The 19,538-nt window shown below is 42.7% G+C and overlaps 1 protein-coding gene across 2 annotated transcripts in view; it reads right to left on the bottom strand.

The window, feature by feature from the left end:
- Positions 1–1,752: 1,752 nt before the first annotated feature.
- The window catches only part of nol4la (nucleolar protein 4-like a), a 48,409-nt gene continuing 30,623 nt past the window's right edge, over positions 1,753–19,538 (bottom strand). Inside the window, exons 6-11 of one of the 2 annotated variants that reach the window (XM_042098609.1) lie at positions 13,206–13,489; positions 12,740–12,919; positions 9,846–10,034; positions 9,232–9,351; positions 8,733–8,922; positions 1,753–8,148 (exon numbers count right to left, since the gene is read on the bottom strand). In XM_042098609.1, coding sequence (XP_041954543.1) covers positions 7,928–8,148; positions 8,733–8,922; positions 9,232–9,351; positions 9,846–10,034; positions 12,740–12,919; positions 13,206–13,489 — 1,184 coding nt within the window. In that variant the 3' untranslated portion in view covers positions 1,753–7,927. The remainder of the gene's footprint in view (positions 8,149–8,732; positions 8,923–9,231; positions 9,352–9,845; positions 10,035–12,739; positions 12,920–13,205; positions 13,490–19,538) is intronic. The other variant, XM_042098610.1, reaches the window with a different exon arrangement.

Genomic DNA, 19,538 nt, shown 5'->3' with positions numbered 1-19,538 from the left:
CTAGTAAAGATAGTCAATGATCTCAGACTAGCTACCGACTCAAACAAAGTCTCAATCCTTATTCTTCTGGATTTGAGTGCGGCATTTGACACCATTGATCATAGTATCCTAATTCACCGCCTTGCGAAGTGGGTGGGTCTCTCTGATAATGCTCTAAACTGGTTTCAAACCTACATTACTGGCAGAGATTTTTATATCAGTCTAGGAGATCATGTATCTGAAAAACATGACTTGCCTTTTGGTGTGGCCCAGGGGAGCTGCCTTGGTCCCCTGCTATTTTCTCTATATATGCTTCCATTGGGAAACGTCATAAGTCAGCATAATGTAAACTTCCACAGCTACGCAGATGATACCCAATTGTATCTTTCTGTGGAGCCAACTAACCCAGATGGCCTTTGCTCCCTCACTGCATGCCTAACCTCCATTAATCAGTGGATGAGCAAAAACTTTTTGAAACTAAATGATGACAAAACAGAGGTACTTCTGGTTGGACCAAAACTAAAGCGAGATATTATTCTTAGTAATCTGGGGAACTTGGCACACCAGGTCAAACCAAAAGTAACAAGCCTCGGTGTCATCTTAGATGCAGAGTTAAGTTTTAAGCCCCATATCAGTAAAGTTACTCAGACAGCCTATTTCCACTTGAGAAACATTGCCAAAGTGCGGCCCTTTTTAACTCAACAAGATGCAGAAAAACTAATTCACGCCTTTATCACTAGCAGGTTAGACTACTGCAATGCACTTTTCACTGGTCTTCCCAAAAAACATCTAAAGAAATTGGCACTCATACAGAACTCTGCGGCTAGACTTTTAACTAAGACTAAGAAGAGAGAACACATCACCCCTGTGTTGGCTGAACTGCACTGGCTCCCTATTTCCTATAGAATTGATTTTAAGGTTATGTTAATTACTTACAAAGCTCTGAATGGCATAGCACCTTCATATATCTCTGAGCTTTTAATATCTTATCAACCACAAAGGAAACTTAGATCATCCAATTCTAATCTTTTAATCGTACCCAAAGTGCTCCACAAACAAAGTGGAGAAGCTGCGTTTATCTATTATGCCCCCAAACTATGGAACACCCTGCCTCTGTACATCAAGCAGGCGAGTTCAGTAAATATTTTTAAAAAAGATCTGAAAACATACCTGTACAGGAAAGCTTTTAGTTAACTCATCTTATCCTGTAGACTACATTTTCAGATTATTCTACATCTGCTACTATTGGAGGGCGCAGCCAGCCAGAAGCAGATGGGCTCCCCCTATTAAGTCAGGTTCTGCTCAAGGTTTCTTCCTGGAATATGGGAGTTTTTCCTTGCCACAGTTGCCATATGGCGTGCTTGTGGGGGGTAAGAGGGTTAAGGCTGCCAGTCTTATGACGTCATTTTCTATATTTTTGATATGTTGCTGAGTATAACATAAACAGCAAAGAAAAGTGATTGATAATGACTGACTGACTATTATTGTGTTACATGCTTCAAATGTAAAGCACTTTGAGCTGCATTCTGTGTATGAAAGGTGCTATACAAATAAAGCTTTATTATTATTATTATTATTATAACTTAATATATTATGTCTAGGTGTATAATTACAGTATATTTAACAAGCAGAAACTAGGCCTAAATAATGTATATCATCATAAATATACTGTAGCTTTATGTGACGTGAGATGATAGACAAAGGCTTTGTGCACTCCAAAAATCAACCCCCAAACACACACACACACGCAGAAAAAACACAGGCGCAAGCATGTTTCCATTGGATATCTCAGGGCACTGTTTTATTCATTTACTCAGCTTTGTGACAGACACCTCACAAGGAAAGAACCTAGCAATGCTGCGGCTGTTGGGAAACCAACAAGTTTACTGTAGCGTCGACATCACACTGAAAAGTCAAAGTGTCACCTCAGAAAGGGTAGGAGTCTCTCATTTAAAGTGATATGTAGGAGGCAGACCATTTTTCAGCCTCTTTTTGTTTTTTTTTTTCTTCTTCTTTACATGGAACAAACAGACATGAATCTTCCCGCCATTTTCGCATCACATATATTTATATTTATATATATTTATATTTATCAACACTTTTCTAAAGAATTAAAATATTCAGCCACAAGTACTGGAAAAAAATGTTTCACTTTTAAATCACAATAATAAATATAAAAAAGGAACAATAGTAAATCCAATACAAATGACATGGAATCCGAGAGAGAACGTGGACTGTTAAGTCAAGACAAATGTGCCTCGATATAAAACAAACTCAGAGATTCAACATTTCCTGAGGTTCTTGTGTTCCCCTGTTAAGACTATCCGAGGGAGGGAAATGGCTTTTACATCACTAAGGAGCTTTTACAAGAGGTCAAAGCGCACCCCGGAACATGCCTCTGCCACGGCATCTACAAACCCAGGAAAAAGCTTTGGTCTGACATGCAGAAAGAGAGAGACAATGATCCTTTGAAGGCGTTTCCATTAAACATCAGAATCCCAAAAACACACAAAAAGTCCACAATATGCCAAACACTATACTGAAAGAATTGTCAAAACTACAAACTTTTTTTTGTTTTAAATCTTGGATGGCCACCTTAGCTTAATCGTCTTTAACAAGTGTCTTGTTTGCATTGTTGGGCAGAGGTATGAATAGAGCACTTTGACACCATGTGAAGCTCCTTCCCTCTCTGGTCCCCCAGTCTGAAGCCATCATCCCAAGGTTGGAAGCCAGAAATCGCTGAGTCTAATGTAAAAGGCCCTTGCACAGGCTCCAGGTGTGATTTCTGTCCTTTACCCCCCTCCCCTGGTCTGCAAAGCCTTTAGTTGTACCCTAAATGCTATATCTCGCTGTGAGAATTACAACATAAGGCGCTAGAAGTAGGGTGATTTTCATTTCTCCTTAAGGTTGAGGAGGTAAAACATCTACGGGAGTTGGTTTTGGGTTTGTTTGTTTGTTACAGCACTTCAGAAACAGCGTGTGGTAAAGGCAGATGGCGACCATCCCTGTGCGCCCTACACTCAGGTCTCCTGGGTTAAAGCCATACACTTTCACCACATTCCCAAAAATGGCCAGGCTTGTCGGTGTGGTTGACTGTTGACATACTCGACCGTAGTGACAGCCTCCATCACAAGGTGATGGATTACAGATGGTTCAGAAGGTCGTAAGAGGTTTTAGAAGAGACGTATACCTTTTGTCATGAAAAGCATTGAGCACAGCCGTGCTTTTTCTTTGTGCAAAAATATTACTGACTATATAGAGTGCAAGGACCTCAACTGCAGTTCAAATAAACATGGACGTGACTTCTCTGCATCTAAAAAGAAGCCCCGTTTCCTTTTAAAGCATGGGATTGGAGTCTGATTAGTTATCTGGGCTGGGTGAGAGAGAGGAAGGTAGCGAAAGGGAGGTGGGGGGTATGGAGTGGAGGAAAAATCAGTTTAAAATCTGTACATGTAAACATCACACTTTCACTGAGTCAAAAACCAGAAGGAAAAAATACAAAGCTTCACATTGGTATACAAAGAGAAACTGAGCATAGGTCTGCTGTTCCTAGAAGGTACAGAAGTAGAAACAAACAAAATAATAACATTAACAATAATAATAATAATTAATCATAATAACTATACAAAGCACCACAAAAAAGAAAACAAAACATAACACAGGCAATGGTTAGAACCATATTCGACTGCTGCTGCATTAGGCAGCAATTAAAAAAAGAATTGTTTTTAACATTTTTTTCTTTCTTCATTTTAAGCTTTTTAAATTCTGAGTTGCACCTTGGATGTGAAATGCAACTCACGGACACCCAGGGCTTAACCTCTATTTAAAAAAAAAATGTTTACATTACATCTGTCATTTAAAATGTGAATCTCCCTGGCAATTGAACTAAAACGTGAAATGAAATACAATTCAAAAGAAGACACTCAGGGACCAGAGAGTGTTCTATTGGAATCACCACAGCAAACATACACACACAGTAACATTGATGTGCCTCGTGAGGCTGATTGAGAGACGTGTAATGGTGTGGCCAAATGAACACTTTCCCTGGTTTTAAGTTTTCAGAGATTAAGCCCTTGGTGCCCTTCTCTACACAAATGCTCATTGGTAATCACCCTGGCTATAGACATTGCAGAGGAAACACTGGCAAAAATACAAATTTGCTGTTATATGTGATAATTCGCCAAAGCAGGAGGTTGTTTTAAATGACAACTTTGTTGTTAAACAAAATAAACCATGTTACACTCTACTGGACATACTGTCCTTGTGGTGGCATTTAAAAATCATTTGTTTTGCATTAGCAAACACATAATTTTATATCACATCTTCCCATCCAAACAATGAGTAAATGCTGTTTTTAATTGTATATCTGAGCATTTCTGCTGTAGGGTCAGATTGAACTGTATGATAAAGTAGTGGCCAGGGTGATTGCCATTGAGTCTCACTCCTTGAATGCTGACTGTGAACATACAGGGCAAATCATGAATATGTCAGTGATGTACAAAAAGCTTGGAAAAGACCACTTTATACTTTACACAACAAATACAAGATAACCAAAATGTCTCATTAATAACAATGGCAAACATCGATAACAAAAATAGAGCTAGAAATAAGATACACATATACGTCTATTCAGTGATGAGTGCTCCGCCAACAAAAACCCACCCCACCCTCTGTCATTAAATATGCTGTGTTTGTCCCCTTCTATTACAAATCCTCACCGACACACTACCTTACATAGACTCAGAAAGACCTCTAATTTATCTAGCTGTTACCTGGGAATTTCAACTGTCATAAAATGACTCATATTCCAGGATTGTCTTTTGCTTTGTTTTCATTTTTTTTTGTTGTTGTTGTTGTTTTTCCTCAAATGCGGGTGATTTGGTCTGAGTATGTGCAAACCAACAGGAGAAATGAGACTGTTACAGGAGCACTATAGTAATGGAAGTCTACAAAGACCTCATCTGGATCCAACATTGCAATGAGCTACCATACTTATCAGGGACTGCTCTCACTCAAGTCACTGGGTAACGTGGTGCTGTGGCACTACTGAATGGTAATCTGGTGATTTGTTTTTTTCATCACCTAAAATAAAACGCTTTTAACTCCATCTAATTGATTAGTCCCAAAATTCTTTCTTTGTTTCTTTTTTTTTTTTTGCTAATGAAAGTGACTCAGTCATGAGGTCAGAGAAGAAGCAGCTTTCGCAACACAAGACTATACATTGCAATGTATCATGGGAGATGTAGTCATTTGTAGTTGTGGGATGATTTGTCCGATTTCCATCTAAGAAATAAGAGACTAATGCTCTCATGAGGGGTTGAGTTTCACAGTGGTTTATGAGAGTACTGTTCTCTGTCTGGGATGGTTGGGCGGAAGTGTCAGGTACTATGACACTAAACTTGCTGCAGCTGGTCCAATAGCTCCTTTTGCATATAAACTCTTACAGCCAAACTGACCAACTAACTGGAATGGGACAGCCTAGCTATATATTAACAGTCAGTCACAATCCAACTAATTGTGCGTGTGTGTGTTTATGGGTACAGCTACCATGCTAAATGTAGGCATGTGTGCATGTTTCGAGTTTGGTGTATGTGTAAGGAATTCAGCATCCACTAAATCTCTGTTGATTATCATCTGTGTTGCACTTCATGTTCTACTTCAATAGCATTGTCAGTTCCTGTTGATTAGATTAGCTAAATTGTAAATGTACTTTGTGTTACAGAGTGGTCAAAGACCATGGCTTTCATTAGTAAGCACTGTCACAATTCCCATTTCCCTTCCCTGTCCCATACCCTAGAGTATACACATCTTTAAATCCCCCATCATAGGGGACACGTAGCTTCTTGCCACAGAAACAGAATAGTGTGCAATGTGTCATGCCAAGGGACCCTCTGCAAAATGTGCTATGTGTTGGGTCTGCGACCAATGACAAATTACAGGACACGATTGCGCTCAAGCGCTGACTGAAGTGCTGAAAGGTAGCAACAGCAAGAAAAAAAAAACATGTCTGTAGCAACAGCAAAAAAGTAGCGGGTCTTTAAGCAGTGGGTGACCGTGAACAGTTGATGAGATACAGGCAGTAAGGAAGGTGGTTATGAACATGGCACTTGTGACCCATCAACACAAAACTACATCTAGACTTACTATTGGCAAGCCCTGGTGTGGAGCATTGCCACATCTGACGTCTCCTTCCTCTGGCTTCAATGGTACTAAACGATACAAAAGGCTCTAATGGAGTAATATCCGTTAACCTAAGAAAATCCTTCAGGCCTACGCTACAATCTGCAAAAAATACGGCATTTTCATCAGTTATGGCATTTTGGGTGTGACTGACAGAGGGAGAGAGAGAGTTAGAGAGAGAGAGAGAGAGAGTTTGACTTATGGCAGCAGTTAACCTAAGAGGGCCGGGCACTTGAACTGCAAACCCTTGTATAGGCAGTTGACTGGGCCAGGCGAGGTGCTGGGTCCCCTTTAGAGTCACACGCCATCTGGGAAGCTTCTCTGTGAGGCGTTACATGCCTGCAATCAAGTCCAATGACGGATGGCAACCAAGGTGAGTTACCGCATGGGGTGGGGTCACAATTCGAATCCTTACCGGAATCCTTACAGCCAAAGAGACAGAGTTTCAAAGTCTGAAGTCCTGAAGTGGTGACACAGAGAGTGAGCCAGTTGCGACTCTGCAAAGACCAGCTGTTCTGTCTGTTTTGCACTTTTCTTATTTTTTTTAATCTTGGTCTTTTTTTTTGTAAATGTCTCTGGCATTTGTAGGCTAAGAGGCTTGTCTGAATGTGCCAGCTGTTCAGGTTGGTAGCAGCAGAGTCCAGAAAACAACAGAGAAAAATTCAATGCATGAATTAAAAAGTGATAAACTATACAAAAAAAAAAACTGAGAATGAGGTGTGAATCAAGACCCGTCACCCAAAACATCATTAGAGGATGACGATGGATGGAATGACGTGTTAAAGGGCTATGGAGTCAATCTAGAGCTACATTAAGTCCTCATGACAGAAGACAGACCGCTGAAACCTGCACTACAACTCACTCTTTCTGTCTCCTCACCATCTGTTTTTCTGTTGATGTTACAGGTTTGTTGCTGAGCCTTCCATCCTGCCTCCATGTCCCCCTTACATCCGAGGATCTGGATCTGAGATGGCTATCTCAGCCCTGTCTATGAGATGTGTCATTTCGCGGTAGTGGGGAGGACAGCAGCTGTGCTACACATACAAGGCGATGGTCTGGTCCAATGAGATGCCACGGGATTGTCAGAAGACCGAGCGGTGTGTGTGTGGAGGGGGGGTTGTCGGCTTGTGTTTCTATCATAACGGTGCTGAGTGCAATGCATAGGTCCACGAGTGAGGAGCTGCACATCCACCTCTGAGCCCAGCTGGGAACCAAAGCAACGAGGGGCTGAGAGAGCTGGAAGTGGCGAGAACAGTCTGAGTATTTTTTTTTCTTTTTTTAAAAAAAAAGAGGAAAATCTGTTTGTTTTGAGTGTGAAAGCCAAACGGCTCCTCTTCGTCTTCACCTATCACCTCTTCCTTTTCTCTTAGTGGCTGGAGAGAGGTTTTTTCTTTTCTTTTTTCTCTTCCCTCGCTCTCCAGAAAACAAGAGTTGGTTTGCAATGATCGTGGTGATGGCGAAGATGGAATACATAGAGAAAGAGAGAGAGAGAGAGAGAGAGAGAGCGCTGTTGCTGAACGTGTGCATCTGTGTGTTTGTGCGTCTTTACTGACTCCGTCACTGTCACACGTAAACGTCCGGGCAAAATAAAAATGAATGAGACAGAGCGTGTGTGTGTGTGTGTGTGTGTATGTGTGTGTGGGACGAGAGGCAGGCTGACACCAGGTCACCACCAGGTTCGGAGTGGTTCGGTTCGGCACGAATTGGCTCGGTTTGGTCCGACGTGTATAGTGTATGTGTTTGAGAGTGTGTATAGGTGCGCCCCGGCTCAGTTCTGCTGGAGGATCAGGTTCTCGAGCTCGTCGGCGGAGCGAAGCAGGAAGGCGGCAGACTCGCGGTAGCCGGCGATGAGCTGTCGCACGGCCGTCACCTCAGGGGCACTCAGCTGGGCTGAAGCCCCACCGTTGCCCCCTCCTTGACCATGACTGTTGGAACTGGAGGAGGTGGAGGAGTTGGAGGCCAGGGACTTCATACTTAGATCTGTGGGACCTGGAGAAATAAATCAGAAGAGACACAGAGAGAGAGAGAGAGAGAGAGAGAGAGAGAGAGAGAGAGAGATGGAGAGAGAGAGAGGGAGAGAGAGAGGGAAAGAAAGATGGGGGAATAAGAGAAAGGCAAGAGTGAGTAAATGATAAAAAGGAATGATAGAAAGACAATGCAGTAAACTTCAGTATTAAAATGAACACGCTTCACAGTAGCTAAATGAGACTAAAAAAAGCTGAGGCTTTTTGAGGGAGGTCCTGGGAGGGAACGAGAGGGAACTCAGGGATTCAGGGAAAGAGCGGCTACATCAGGGAAAGAGCAGCTCTATCTAAATTAGAAGATCTGCTATGGTGCCTGACATACAACCCAACTACCTACCTATGCACACATTCACACTCAGAGACACACACACAGAAACATACACACACGTTTTCCCTTTTGTAAGCACACATGCACACACATACACTAGTGTGCATGGATGCACACACACACACACACACACACACACACACACACACCCACTCTTGCTCCCCCTCCTCTTCAAACAAACCCTCTCATTCCCTCAACCAGGCGGAGTAACAGCCAATCACCATTGCTCTGTGTTGTGCCGCTGTTCTGCAGGCTGCCACCGAGGGCCCCGTAACCACGGAAACTGTAATTGAGCCCACCGTTGGTGTAGAGCTGGTCCTGGGAGTAGGCAGAGGCGGCCAGAGCAAAGCCTGAGTGGGCCAGAGCGGCCGGGTCCCTGGAGCCGGGTTTATCTATGGAGATCTGCTCGTCCTGAGGGGGGAGTGACAGAGAGAAAGAGGGACTTTAAAATACTGGCAACTGTGAGGGTGATTCAGAAAGTCGACACAAAATAGCCACGGTTTACAAAAGTAGGTGCACACAGGCATACACACAAACACACACACACACACACAAACACACACACACACACACACACACACACACACACACACACACACAAACACACACACAAACACACACACACACACACACAAACACACACACAACCATTCACCACTTATCTGGTATGCACCCATATAGCAATTTGTACATATTCCCATACAGTGCATATGCACTTACATTGGTCTGGTAGATGTCTAGTCGCATCCTCTTGGCAGCATTGCGTGACTCATTCTCACAGGCAGCAGCCAGGATATTCTCAGCCATGGCAGAGGTGAGGTGGGGGGGTGTGGGACGAGTCTGTGTGTGTGTGTGTGTGGGGGGGGGGGGGGGGGTGGTGGTGATGACAGAACAGGAAAGGAGAGCATGGTGAGGTGAACAACGTGGTGGGGGAAAGGAATGCATATTAAAATCTGTTATGAGAAATGCACCAATCCAACAACTGCCCAAAACCCACACCCCCCACCCCACCCCCAAGCAATGTGCATGAGCACTGAAATGCAGCCCAATGACCATAAACACATTAAATGACCATAAACACATTAAATAATCCATAGGTTAAGACAAGGCTGCCACTAGAGGACAGGAGTGTGCTTCCCAAATGTGCACTTCAATAATGTATGGAGAACAGTATACGGTCTCTGACTGTCTCTTCAGTATCCAAAATCTTTTGAATTCAAACAACAGGGAGAATTTTAGATTTAGATAGAGGTACGAAACTCCATGTTCCAAGGGGAAAACCCTGTATGTGAGTGTGATTGTGTGTGTGTGCCTCCATGCTTTTTTAAGCTTACCTCGAAGCCACTCTTCTTCATGCGGCGGCAGGACTTGAGGTAGGTGCGTATACGCTTGCGGGCGCGCTCCTGGAACTCAGGGAACTGGCGACTGCATGACTCGATGATGGCCTGGATCTTCTCCTTAGGCTGTTTGGAGATGGGCACCATGCGGTCCAGGTTCTCATCCACAAAGAGACGCACAAACATCTGCAGCAGGACAAGAGAAAGCACACGGATGAGTGGGAGAAAAGTGAAAAAGAAAAAGAAAAGACTAGTGTTAATTTTGTCACCTATTTTTAATTTAGTCTTAGTCTTAGTCTTGTGACGAAATGTCCTTTTTAGTCTTAGTCATATTTAGTCATTCAAATATCATTTTTGTTAGTCAAGTTTTAGTCGACTAAAAGTCTTGTCATTTTAGTCTAGTTTTAGTCAAAAGAAAACTAAAGGTATCTTAGTCTTAGTCAGTTTTAGTCAACACATTTTAGTCTTTTTTTTTTTATAACAAATTATTTCTGATTACCATTTGAGTCAAATAGTGTTTCACACATCTCAATTTTCAAACAATATTGTGTGTCCACAGGGTTACTCGTCTGTTATAATTACTCATTCAGATTTTTTGTCAGTCAGTATGTTTACATGCACAGGTAAGTCGAGCTACAGTTATAGCTCGGCTGGGATTTGGCCATAGACAGTAAAAGATTTGACTGGACCACTGTCATATTCGTAGACCAGTGTTTCTCAAAGTGTGGTCCGGGGATCACTGGTGGTCCGCAAGCTATCCCAAGTAGTCCGCGAGCAGACGTGGTAAAATATAATATAGATAAGTTGTTTGCAATATTGAACCAACTTGTACGTAAAATCAGTTCTGCAACACTGTCTATGTAAGATATGCCAGTTTAAATCATACAGTATGAATCCACACAATAAGCAAAGTGCAAAGACAATAAGCAAGGTGGTTCAGTGAGTAGGCCTATTGTGTAGACTAATTATAGGCTATTGTTGAAGTAGGTCTAATCTAATCCTAGCTAGGGTTAGTTAAGTGGTCCTGAAACTGAAAAAGTTTGAGAAACACTGTCATAGGCCAAAGTATTAATGTTTTACTCCGCCTTGCTAGATGGCGATATGCGCCCAAACACAACACATTCCCCAAACAGACTCTCCATCTTAGCCATAGCTAACTTGCTAGGGAACTTTCCATATTAGCTTACTTGCTAGCAAACTTTGCATCATCAGTCTAACTAGTTAAATAGTTGACATTACATGATGAACATTTTCGTATGGACATTCTGGGGGATGTTAATTTGTATGAGAGAAGCTTCAACTTCTGGGTATGTAGCATTGTGGCATAAAGCTTAGGTAGTTAGCTTGCTAACTCTGGCAGAAATTGCAGTGTTCTTGTTCCATGTAGTTTCGTGTTGCAGCCACAGGGTTGTAGCAACAGCACGTAGACTAGCCTACAGGAAAGCTGAACGTATGAACTCATTCGGAATATTTTGAAAACATAACAGCTAGATATTCTGTCTTCTCATTTTGTAGACGAAAATGAAGAGAGATTTTATCTTAGTTTTTATTTCATGCAAAACATTTAAGTCTCGTCTTTTTTCGTCAACAATAATGCATCTTAAGATAGTCTTAGTCAGTGTTTCAGGACATTACTGCCGTCTCGTCATCGTCTCGTCTTAGTCATGAAAAAAAAGGTCATTGGCGAACATATTTCCTCTCGTCTCGTCTGACAAAATTAAAAAAACACTAGAAAAGACAGAGAGAGAGAAAATAAATGAAATAAGAAAGACCAAGATAGAGAAAAAGTCTGACAAACTAGGAGAAAGAGAGAACAATACTGTTTGTAGCAGCAAGCATGGATATGATGTATATTAAGAGAGGACAGGGGTGGTTAACAGTAACACACAAAGGGAGAGAGCTATGAAGAGGGAGAGATAGAACTAGAGTGAGATAGAGGGAAAGAGAGAGAGAAAGAGAGAGAGAGAGAGGGAGAGGAAAGGAGAGAGAGCAAGAGGTTGAATACAGACACTGTGCTGTGCAATGCACGTATATCACAAAGAAAATACCTGTGATGTTTTTTTAATGAAAACATGCAGCCAACAACTTAAAGGAAAAGCCCTTGTATATGAACAAAGCCAACATCAAACAAAAACCTTTCAACATTTTGTAATGAGAGCTTGCAGAATGAATGCTCCCTTTAATAGACTACAGCGAGGAGTCCTCTTTTAAGGCAGTCCAGAACAAGAGACAAAGGGTAAAGCTCTGAAAGACATCTACGCTGGTGAAGCCTTGAACATGAGCGAGAAGAAGGTCCAGTGGGGGTCCAGCTAAACCCACATTATGCTAGACACATGCGTGCGCCCACAAAATCTATTTTAATTGAAACTGTATGTGTTCTCTTGTGAAAAAAGAAATGCTTTTCCTTTTGCGTCTTTTCTCGTGTAATATTAGCAAGGGCCTAGTTTCTGGGCTGAAAAATTGCTCTCATGCTGTGCATAAATAGGCGTTATTTTCACATGTAGATCTGATTGAGCACAGAATGAAAGACTTCTTATTTCATGCATAGATTTATCAGGGGGTCTCTCCATAGCTTTGCTATTTGATGTGGCAATCTCTCAAATTCTGTGGGATGATTTTAAATGAGCTAGCTCAGTTTAGTTATTAAGATGCTTTTCCCCCCATGATATACTTTGTCCCATCAGTCTCATATTCCAGGCTAATTCCATACATTTCATGAGATGAGTTTATTGTCTAATGAAATTAATGCTATTGCAATTACACATACATAAAAACTCTTTGAAGGGTCTGTACAGTCTCTATGACCTAATGGAAAAGTAGTGTAGAGTTGTGTTAAGGTGACAGCGAGATGGAGATAGAGTATAGGTCAGTTTGAGGTCAGGGAGACGTACATTAAAGGCCTTCAGTCTCTCGGGGTCCAGGCCCTCTGCGATTTTATCACTGTCGTCATGGTCATCATGCTCGTCATCATCATCATCCAAGGCCTGGGACCGGGCTGATGTCAGCTCCTCCACACACATGCTCACTTCAGTCTTCACCGAGTCATAGCTCCCTGAGCTGTACTGAGGAGACTGGGGAGACACACACACACACACGCACACACACACACGCACGCACACACACACACACACACACACACACACACACACACACACACACACACACACACACACACACACCAATCACGCTCTTTTTGAGATGAGTCAGCTATGAGTCAGCTCAACCACAAAACCCAATTATCTCACACTATGACCATAAAAATTCAAAAATAAAAAGCAAATTTACTCCAACGTCTAACCAATATAACACAGCAGAAGCCTAGGCATTGGTACATCTGTCAGTGCATTTTGTCCCTACCTTGTTGCCATACTCTGATTTGACAGGGTACTTCCTGGTGGGCTCAGGTTGCACGGGCAGCAGCCGGTCTGTCATGCTCACAGGCTGCTGGTCTTCAGACGAGGAAGAGGAGGAAGTGGTGCTGAAGTCCAGCGGCGTCGGCACCGTCCCGTTCCCGTTCACCTCCCGATACGGCAGAGCCCCGTCAGCGGTTACCACAGCAACCACCCCAGGCACCACGGTGGCCCCAGGCAGGGTCAGGGCGGGGAGGCCGTTGGCACTGCCGTTCTCCGAGGACGAGTCATCTACAGAGAGAGAGAGAGAGAGAGAGAGAGAGAGAGAGAGAGAGAGAGAGAGAGAGAGAGAGAGAGAGAGAGAAATAGACAGATTTATGCATTTATAATTACATTATGCATTTATAATTACATTATGCATTTATAATTACATTTATTTTCCCTGTAAACCTCCCTGTAAACTTATCTTACCTAACTTGTTCATCTTACTTAAGCACATAGATATGATTAGAAAATAAATAAATGCTATTTAAATTTTTTAATCAAGTATATGGTAAATATGACTTTCCAATTTTTGTTTGTATACAGAGACATATAGAATAAATTTACGATTTTATAGTCATCCATGAAGAATTCAACTTTGGGAATTTGGAGCACTACAAATCATGTATGTGTTAATCTTGCCCTTGAGCACATGTGAATTCCTGCTATGAGATGATTAATAGGTCAACAATAAGAAGGAAGAGGAAGTGGAAAGGAAGTGGAAAATGTGTTTATGTAACGGCCAAAGTGCACATAGGGCCATACATCCATGCATGTGAGCATACATCTATATGTGCTGTGCGGGAGTGCAAATGTGTCTGCGTCCATGTGTGTGTGAGGGGGGAGGGGAGCCGTGCCGATGCTCTACTTTCCAGCGTGGTCCTTAGCTGTCACAGCGTGTGTGTGTGTGTGTGTGTGTGTGTGTGTGTAGGAGCAGAGGGGTGGCAGCATCAGGGTCAACTGTCAAGTACTGTTGACTGGAGGGTGGGAGGGGGCAAAAGAAGAGGAGGGGGGTGGAGGGAGAGAGGGTAAAAAATGGGTAAAGGTTAGGATGGAGGGGGTGTGGAAGAAGAGGAGGCTAGATGAGAGGGATGGAGAGAGGGAGGGGAAAATGGCGGGATGAGGAGAGAGGGAGAGGGGGCAAGGAAGGGTGGGAGGAGAGGGGAGGGGAAAGAGAGGGGAAGAAATGGATAGAGGTTAAAATGGAGGGGTTGTGGAAGAGGAGGCTAGACGGGGTAGTGAAAGGGAGAGAGGGATGGAGAGAGTGAGGGGAAAATGGAGGGATGGGGAGAGTGGGAGAGGGGGCAAGGATGGGTGTGGGGGGGGGGGGTATAGGGGCAAGGATGGGGGTGGAAAACGAGCGGTAGGAGGTCAATTGACCTTGGCAAAGGGGTGGGGGGGGGCAGGGTTAGGGTTAGAGGCTGGAAGAGAGAATGGGAGAGTGGGTAACTAACACACACACACACACACACACACACACACACACACAAACATACACACACACACACACACACACACACACATACACACACACACACACACACACACACACACACACACACACCGATAAGAAGGCTGCAGACATAGGCACTTGATAGTGATAGTGCGCGGTGACAACACACAGTTCCCTGATACACTGTCACCCCTCCCCAAACCCACTCCTATCTGCCAACCCCCTTCTGTTCTCAGCCTCCTGAGAGGCAGCCAGAGCAGATCCCCTCAGCCAATCTCCTCACAGGCCTTATCTCTAGTGTTTACTATCTCCTCACAGGCCTTATCTCTAGAGTCCCTCTCCTCAGGACCACATTGCATACACACACTAATACACACACACACACACACACAGAGAGAGAGAGAGAGACACACACACACAGACTTCCATTCAAACAAACTCACTACTTCTCAGAACTATACCCCCCCCCCCACACACACACACACACACACACACACAAACAAGAGCTCAGATACATACACCATTATCCCCCATATACCACATAATTATTTGAAAACAGACATCACAGACAACACACTCACATAGTGCACTGGTGCCTGGGGTGAGTGAGCGGATTGAGAGGCCAGATGTGAGAGTCAAATGTAAGCATAGGCTAGAGGAGATGTTTGCGATGGGTGAGCCGTTATTTAGATGGGGGATAAAGACTCTCCAAAAGGCAGAGAGGGCTGCTGTAGAAAGCCTGCCTACAGAGTGGGTCTAAAGGCAAGTCCCATTTCATAGATGGTGATGGGTTGATGTGCCTGACCTTCTGATACAGGCATGCGCTGTTTATATGGGGGAGAGGATCTGTCTAGAACCTTGATTGGCCCTTTGGCTCGCAGAGAATATATTGAAGAACTTCTTGCGGTTGCCCTTAAACCCTGAACATTTCAAGAAAGAACTATCTTAAGCTTTGAAGAACCCTTCTTGGAATGTTTGCTTGCAGAATATTTCCAGATGATCTTAACACTTCAGAAATTACTTTAGAAAGCTGATTCTACTCTGGTGACTTCTGTAAACACTGCAAAATGTAAACGCAATAAAAATGACAAATAAAAAAATATATAATTTCTCACTTGTCTAGTAGCACATGAACATCTGGTGGAGTGTGCTGTGGTGTAAAAGCACCCCCCCCCCCCCCAACACACACACACACACACACACAGCATTCTGCCCTACAGACTTCATTACAGCGCATAGCCCTGTTTGCTGCTGTGTGAGTCTATGCAAGCAAATGACAGTGACCCTTGACCTCAAAGTTGCTTAGGCTGTCAATCTGAGGCTGAGCTCAACTGAGCATGCGCAGAAATGCCCCAATCGACTCCCTAACTTTCCCTTGGGTTGGGGGGGGGCATATGTGTGGCCGAGTGGACCACTACCCAACCCTCCCTCCCTAACACACACATACACAATCCACCCTATCCCTACCCCCCTTCTATGGGAGATTAGGATGGATTAGCCCACTAAGAAGCGGCACAAGCTGCTCCCTGTGCTTTAAGGCTGCCTGCTAAGCAACCCCCCCCAGTCCTGCTGGACCACTTATTTTAATGCCCATTGGATCCGCACTGAGCCGCTACCACTGTCCCCTTCCCCACCCCACCAATCCCAACCTCCTCCTACACCATGCTACCCTGCTCCATGTGTAACCTGCGTTGTGTTGAACCTGCGCGATTCAGCCCTGCACACGCCCGGACTCGAACCCGCGAAACAGCAGCACCTCGGATCGGGAGGCGAGCGCGCTAACAATTGAGCCAATAGCCCAGGCTACTGGCTCGCATGCCAGTAGCACTCTTGAGGCGTCGGGGAGTGAGGTTTACCAACGTTCCACAAGCACAGCTAAGCTAGCTGGCATCCATTACACATGGCAAAGATAAATATGAAAATAACCAATTACGTGCTCCACAAGAAATATTGGCTCCACATGCAGTACATACATATATAACTGCAGTGGTCTGCAAAAGTATTCATTCAACCCCCTGAAAGCATCATCATTTTCACAATTACAAGAGAAACTAATTGTCTTAGATACATCTCTTCCTAAGCAGTACATTTATTGGTTTGGAGAAATGCTTAAATGAGAGAAAGATTACAACAATATATCCAAGTGTCATGTCTAATTGAGGACCACTAAATGACTGTATACACCACTGGAACCTATAAGCAGTGAAAGTTGCATCACACCACACCCAGATGTTTTATAGATGAGGCTGTCTCCCAAACTAAACATCCACAGAAGTTATTACTATAACTACTGAAGGACGTTATTGCTGTAACTACTGAAGGAGGCCACTGCAGTCCAACCCATAAATCTACAGATTTCTATGCCTGGAATTGGGGTGCAGGGAGTATAGGAGTCCGCACTCAAAAGATCATAATCATAATCAGACCCATAAAAACTGGACAAGAGCCTGGAAAACGATCAACAATGCATATGAAAGCATTAAATGGAAGTTGCTTTTATGGAGGGTTGGAAACTATTTTTATGGTAATATGAGACCACAGTAAAGCTTTTTGGTCAATCCTTAGTATGCAACAGGGCTGTAAATCTAACAACGTCCATGCCCCAACAAGCACCATGCTCCCAATTGTGAAATATGGTGGTAACATCAGGTGTGGGAACATTTCTCATTTGCAAGACCTGAATGATTAGAGATATATTCTACACAATATTGTAAGAAACCTGTTGCAGTGGGTTGCGAAACCAAGGCATGGGAGAGCGATAGGCTGCGACACTGGAGCGACTGAAAACAGTGAAGTGAACGTTCTAGAATGCTTCAGTCAAGCCCTGATCCTACTAAAAATCTGTAGCACTAAAGTCCAGGACCACCATCTCATAAACCTATATTGTGCTGTACAAATTCTACCTAAAAAAATAGGGGTGACAACAAAGCAGTGTAGCACCCACCAATGTAATAAACCACCAACATAATAAAAATATGCAGGTTTTAAACCCACCAACGTAATAACTTCCCACCAATGTAATAATTTCCCACCAACGTAATAAACCAATATTTATTAAATTTGCAGGAAGTTATTACATTAACTTCCTACCAATGTAATAAATCACCAATTTAGTGAAATTATATCTGTTTTATCAGTTGTAATGGTATGGTTGCACAACTGTCACTTCAATCTCATGACCATAAAGGCCCCCCCCCCTTTACTTTCTCTCTTTACTTTTTATTCCTCACCTTCACTAGGAGCCAAGCAAAGCTAGACAGACAGTGTGCACAGAATGAGCGTACAAACCATGACATTACTGTAAGAGGCAGGGACCTGTCCATGTAGCTCTGCTTGGCCCCTAGTAAAGGTAATGCATAATAAGTAAAGGTAGAAAGTAAAGGGGGGGGGAGGTAAAAAGCTTTATGGTGATTACAGTAAATTGGTGTAGATGGTGACAATTATGCAACTATACCTTATACAGATATCATTTCACTAATTCAGTGATTTATTACATTGGTGTGATAACTTTTTTAACCTTCCGACCAATGCAATAACTTCCTGCAAACTTAAAAATGATTGGTTTATTGCGTTGGTGGGAAATTATCACGTTGGTGGGTGTTACACTGCAGGCACGCTGGCACGGTCTCACTTTAAAAGACTTAATTGCAGCAAAGGGTTTCTCCAGCATGCATTCATTTACAAGGGTTGAACACTGTAAGCAGCAGTAGTTTGAATTAATATATTTATTTTCATTTTAAAACACAAATAATCAATTCAGCCTTTAGAAATAGACTACTACAGCATGTTAACAATGTGTTAACAACAAAAATACTCACTGGTAAAATATGCGTATGTATATTTTGTTAACAAAAAAATAGTAAGGACCTTTTAGGGGGGTTGCAGGGAAATGACTGTGTAATAATAATGCTGGCAGTGTGTTGTGTCTATGTTTTTAACATGTATTTATGCATAAACATCAAAAATATTTAAGTATGTGCAACTGTTTATGCTGATACACCTGAGCATACTTTTTAATAGGGGTGTAAAGATTAACCGATGCGTATCGGTATCCGTTTTTAACGTGTAAGATACGGCTACATCGATACGTGAAGCCCCGTATCGGAAAAAAACTGAAATGAACCGGTCATTATATCGATTTACTTGTTATGAATCGGTGCACAACCTTTTCTGCTCACCGTTTTGAAACTATACGTGGCACGGAATTGTGGGTAATGCAGTTCGTTTTTGGTTACATTCATTGCCCAAAGTTGTCAAATGACTTCATTACCCATACATCTATTGCAACTTAACCATGTGACAACTTGCACTCGGTCGGCTTTTGTTTTTCAAAATCCAGCGCGAAATTAAGCACTTATAGCATCCCTAAACAGCAACGGTAGTCTGTAGAGTAGCCTTACCTTTGATGAAGGTATTTCCTTAATGTTCCTTAATAATTTGGCCCTTGCTGCTAAAATGATGCATAAATTATTAGCCAATGATTTTGTTCATATTCACTCAGACTTGTGGCATTTTAGGTTTCTGCATAGGTCTACTGTTGGAACAAAATAAGCCCAGAGAGTTCATTGATTTGTAGGTCTATTTTATTCTTGTAGGGTAGGCTAGGCCTATATGAGAAAAGGCCAAGAGTGTCTTAAGCACTGTTTTATTTTATTTCGGTATTGTCTTACCTCAACAAGGCTACAGCTCCATGAAAACAATCAGATATAACTCTATAAAATCTGTAAAGTCTATAAAAATGTATTTTTATGTTGTATTTGGCTGCTGTGTTTGACTGAAATGTAGACTATTTCAATACAGTATATGAAACAAACCTCAGTTTAGATTATCATATTCACACCATGA

This window comes from Alosa sapidissima, chromosome 7, assembly GCF_018492685.1.
Source record: "Alosa sapidissima isolate fAloSap1 chromosome 7, fAloSap1.pri, whole genome shotgun sequence".
Lineage (NCBI taxonomy): Eukaryota > Metazoa > Chordata > Actinopteri > Clupeiformes > Clupeidae > Alosa > Alosa sapidissima.
The sequence above is the reverse complement of the archived record's forward strand: the minus strand, read 5'-3'. Positions and strand labels throughout refer to the sequence as shown.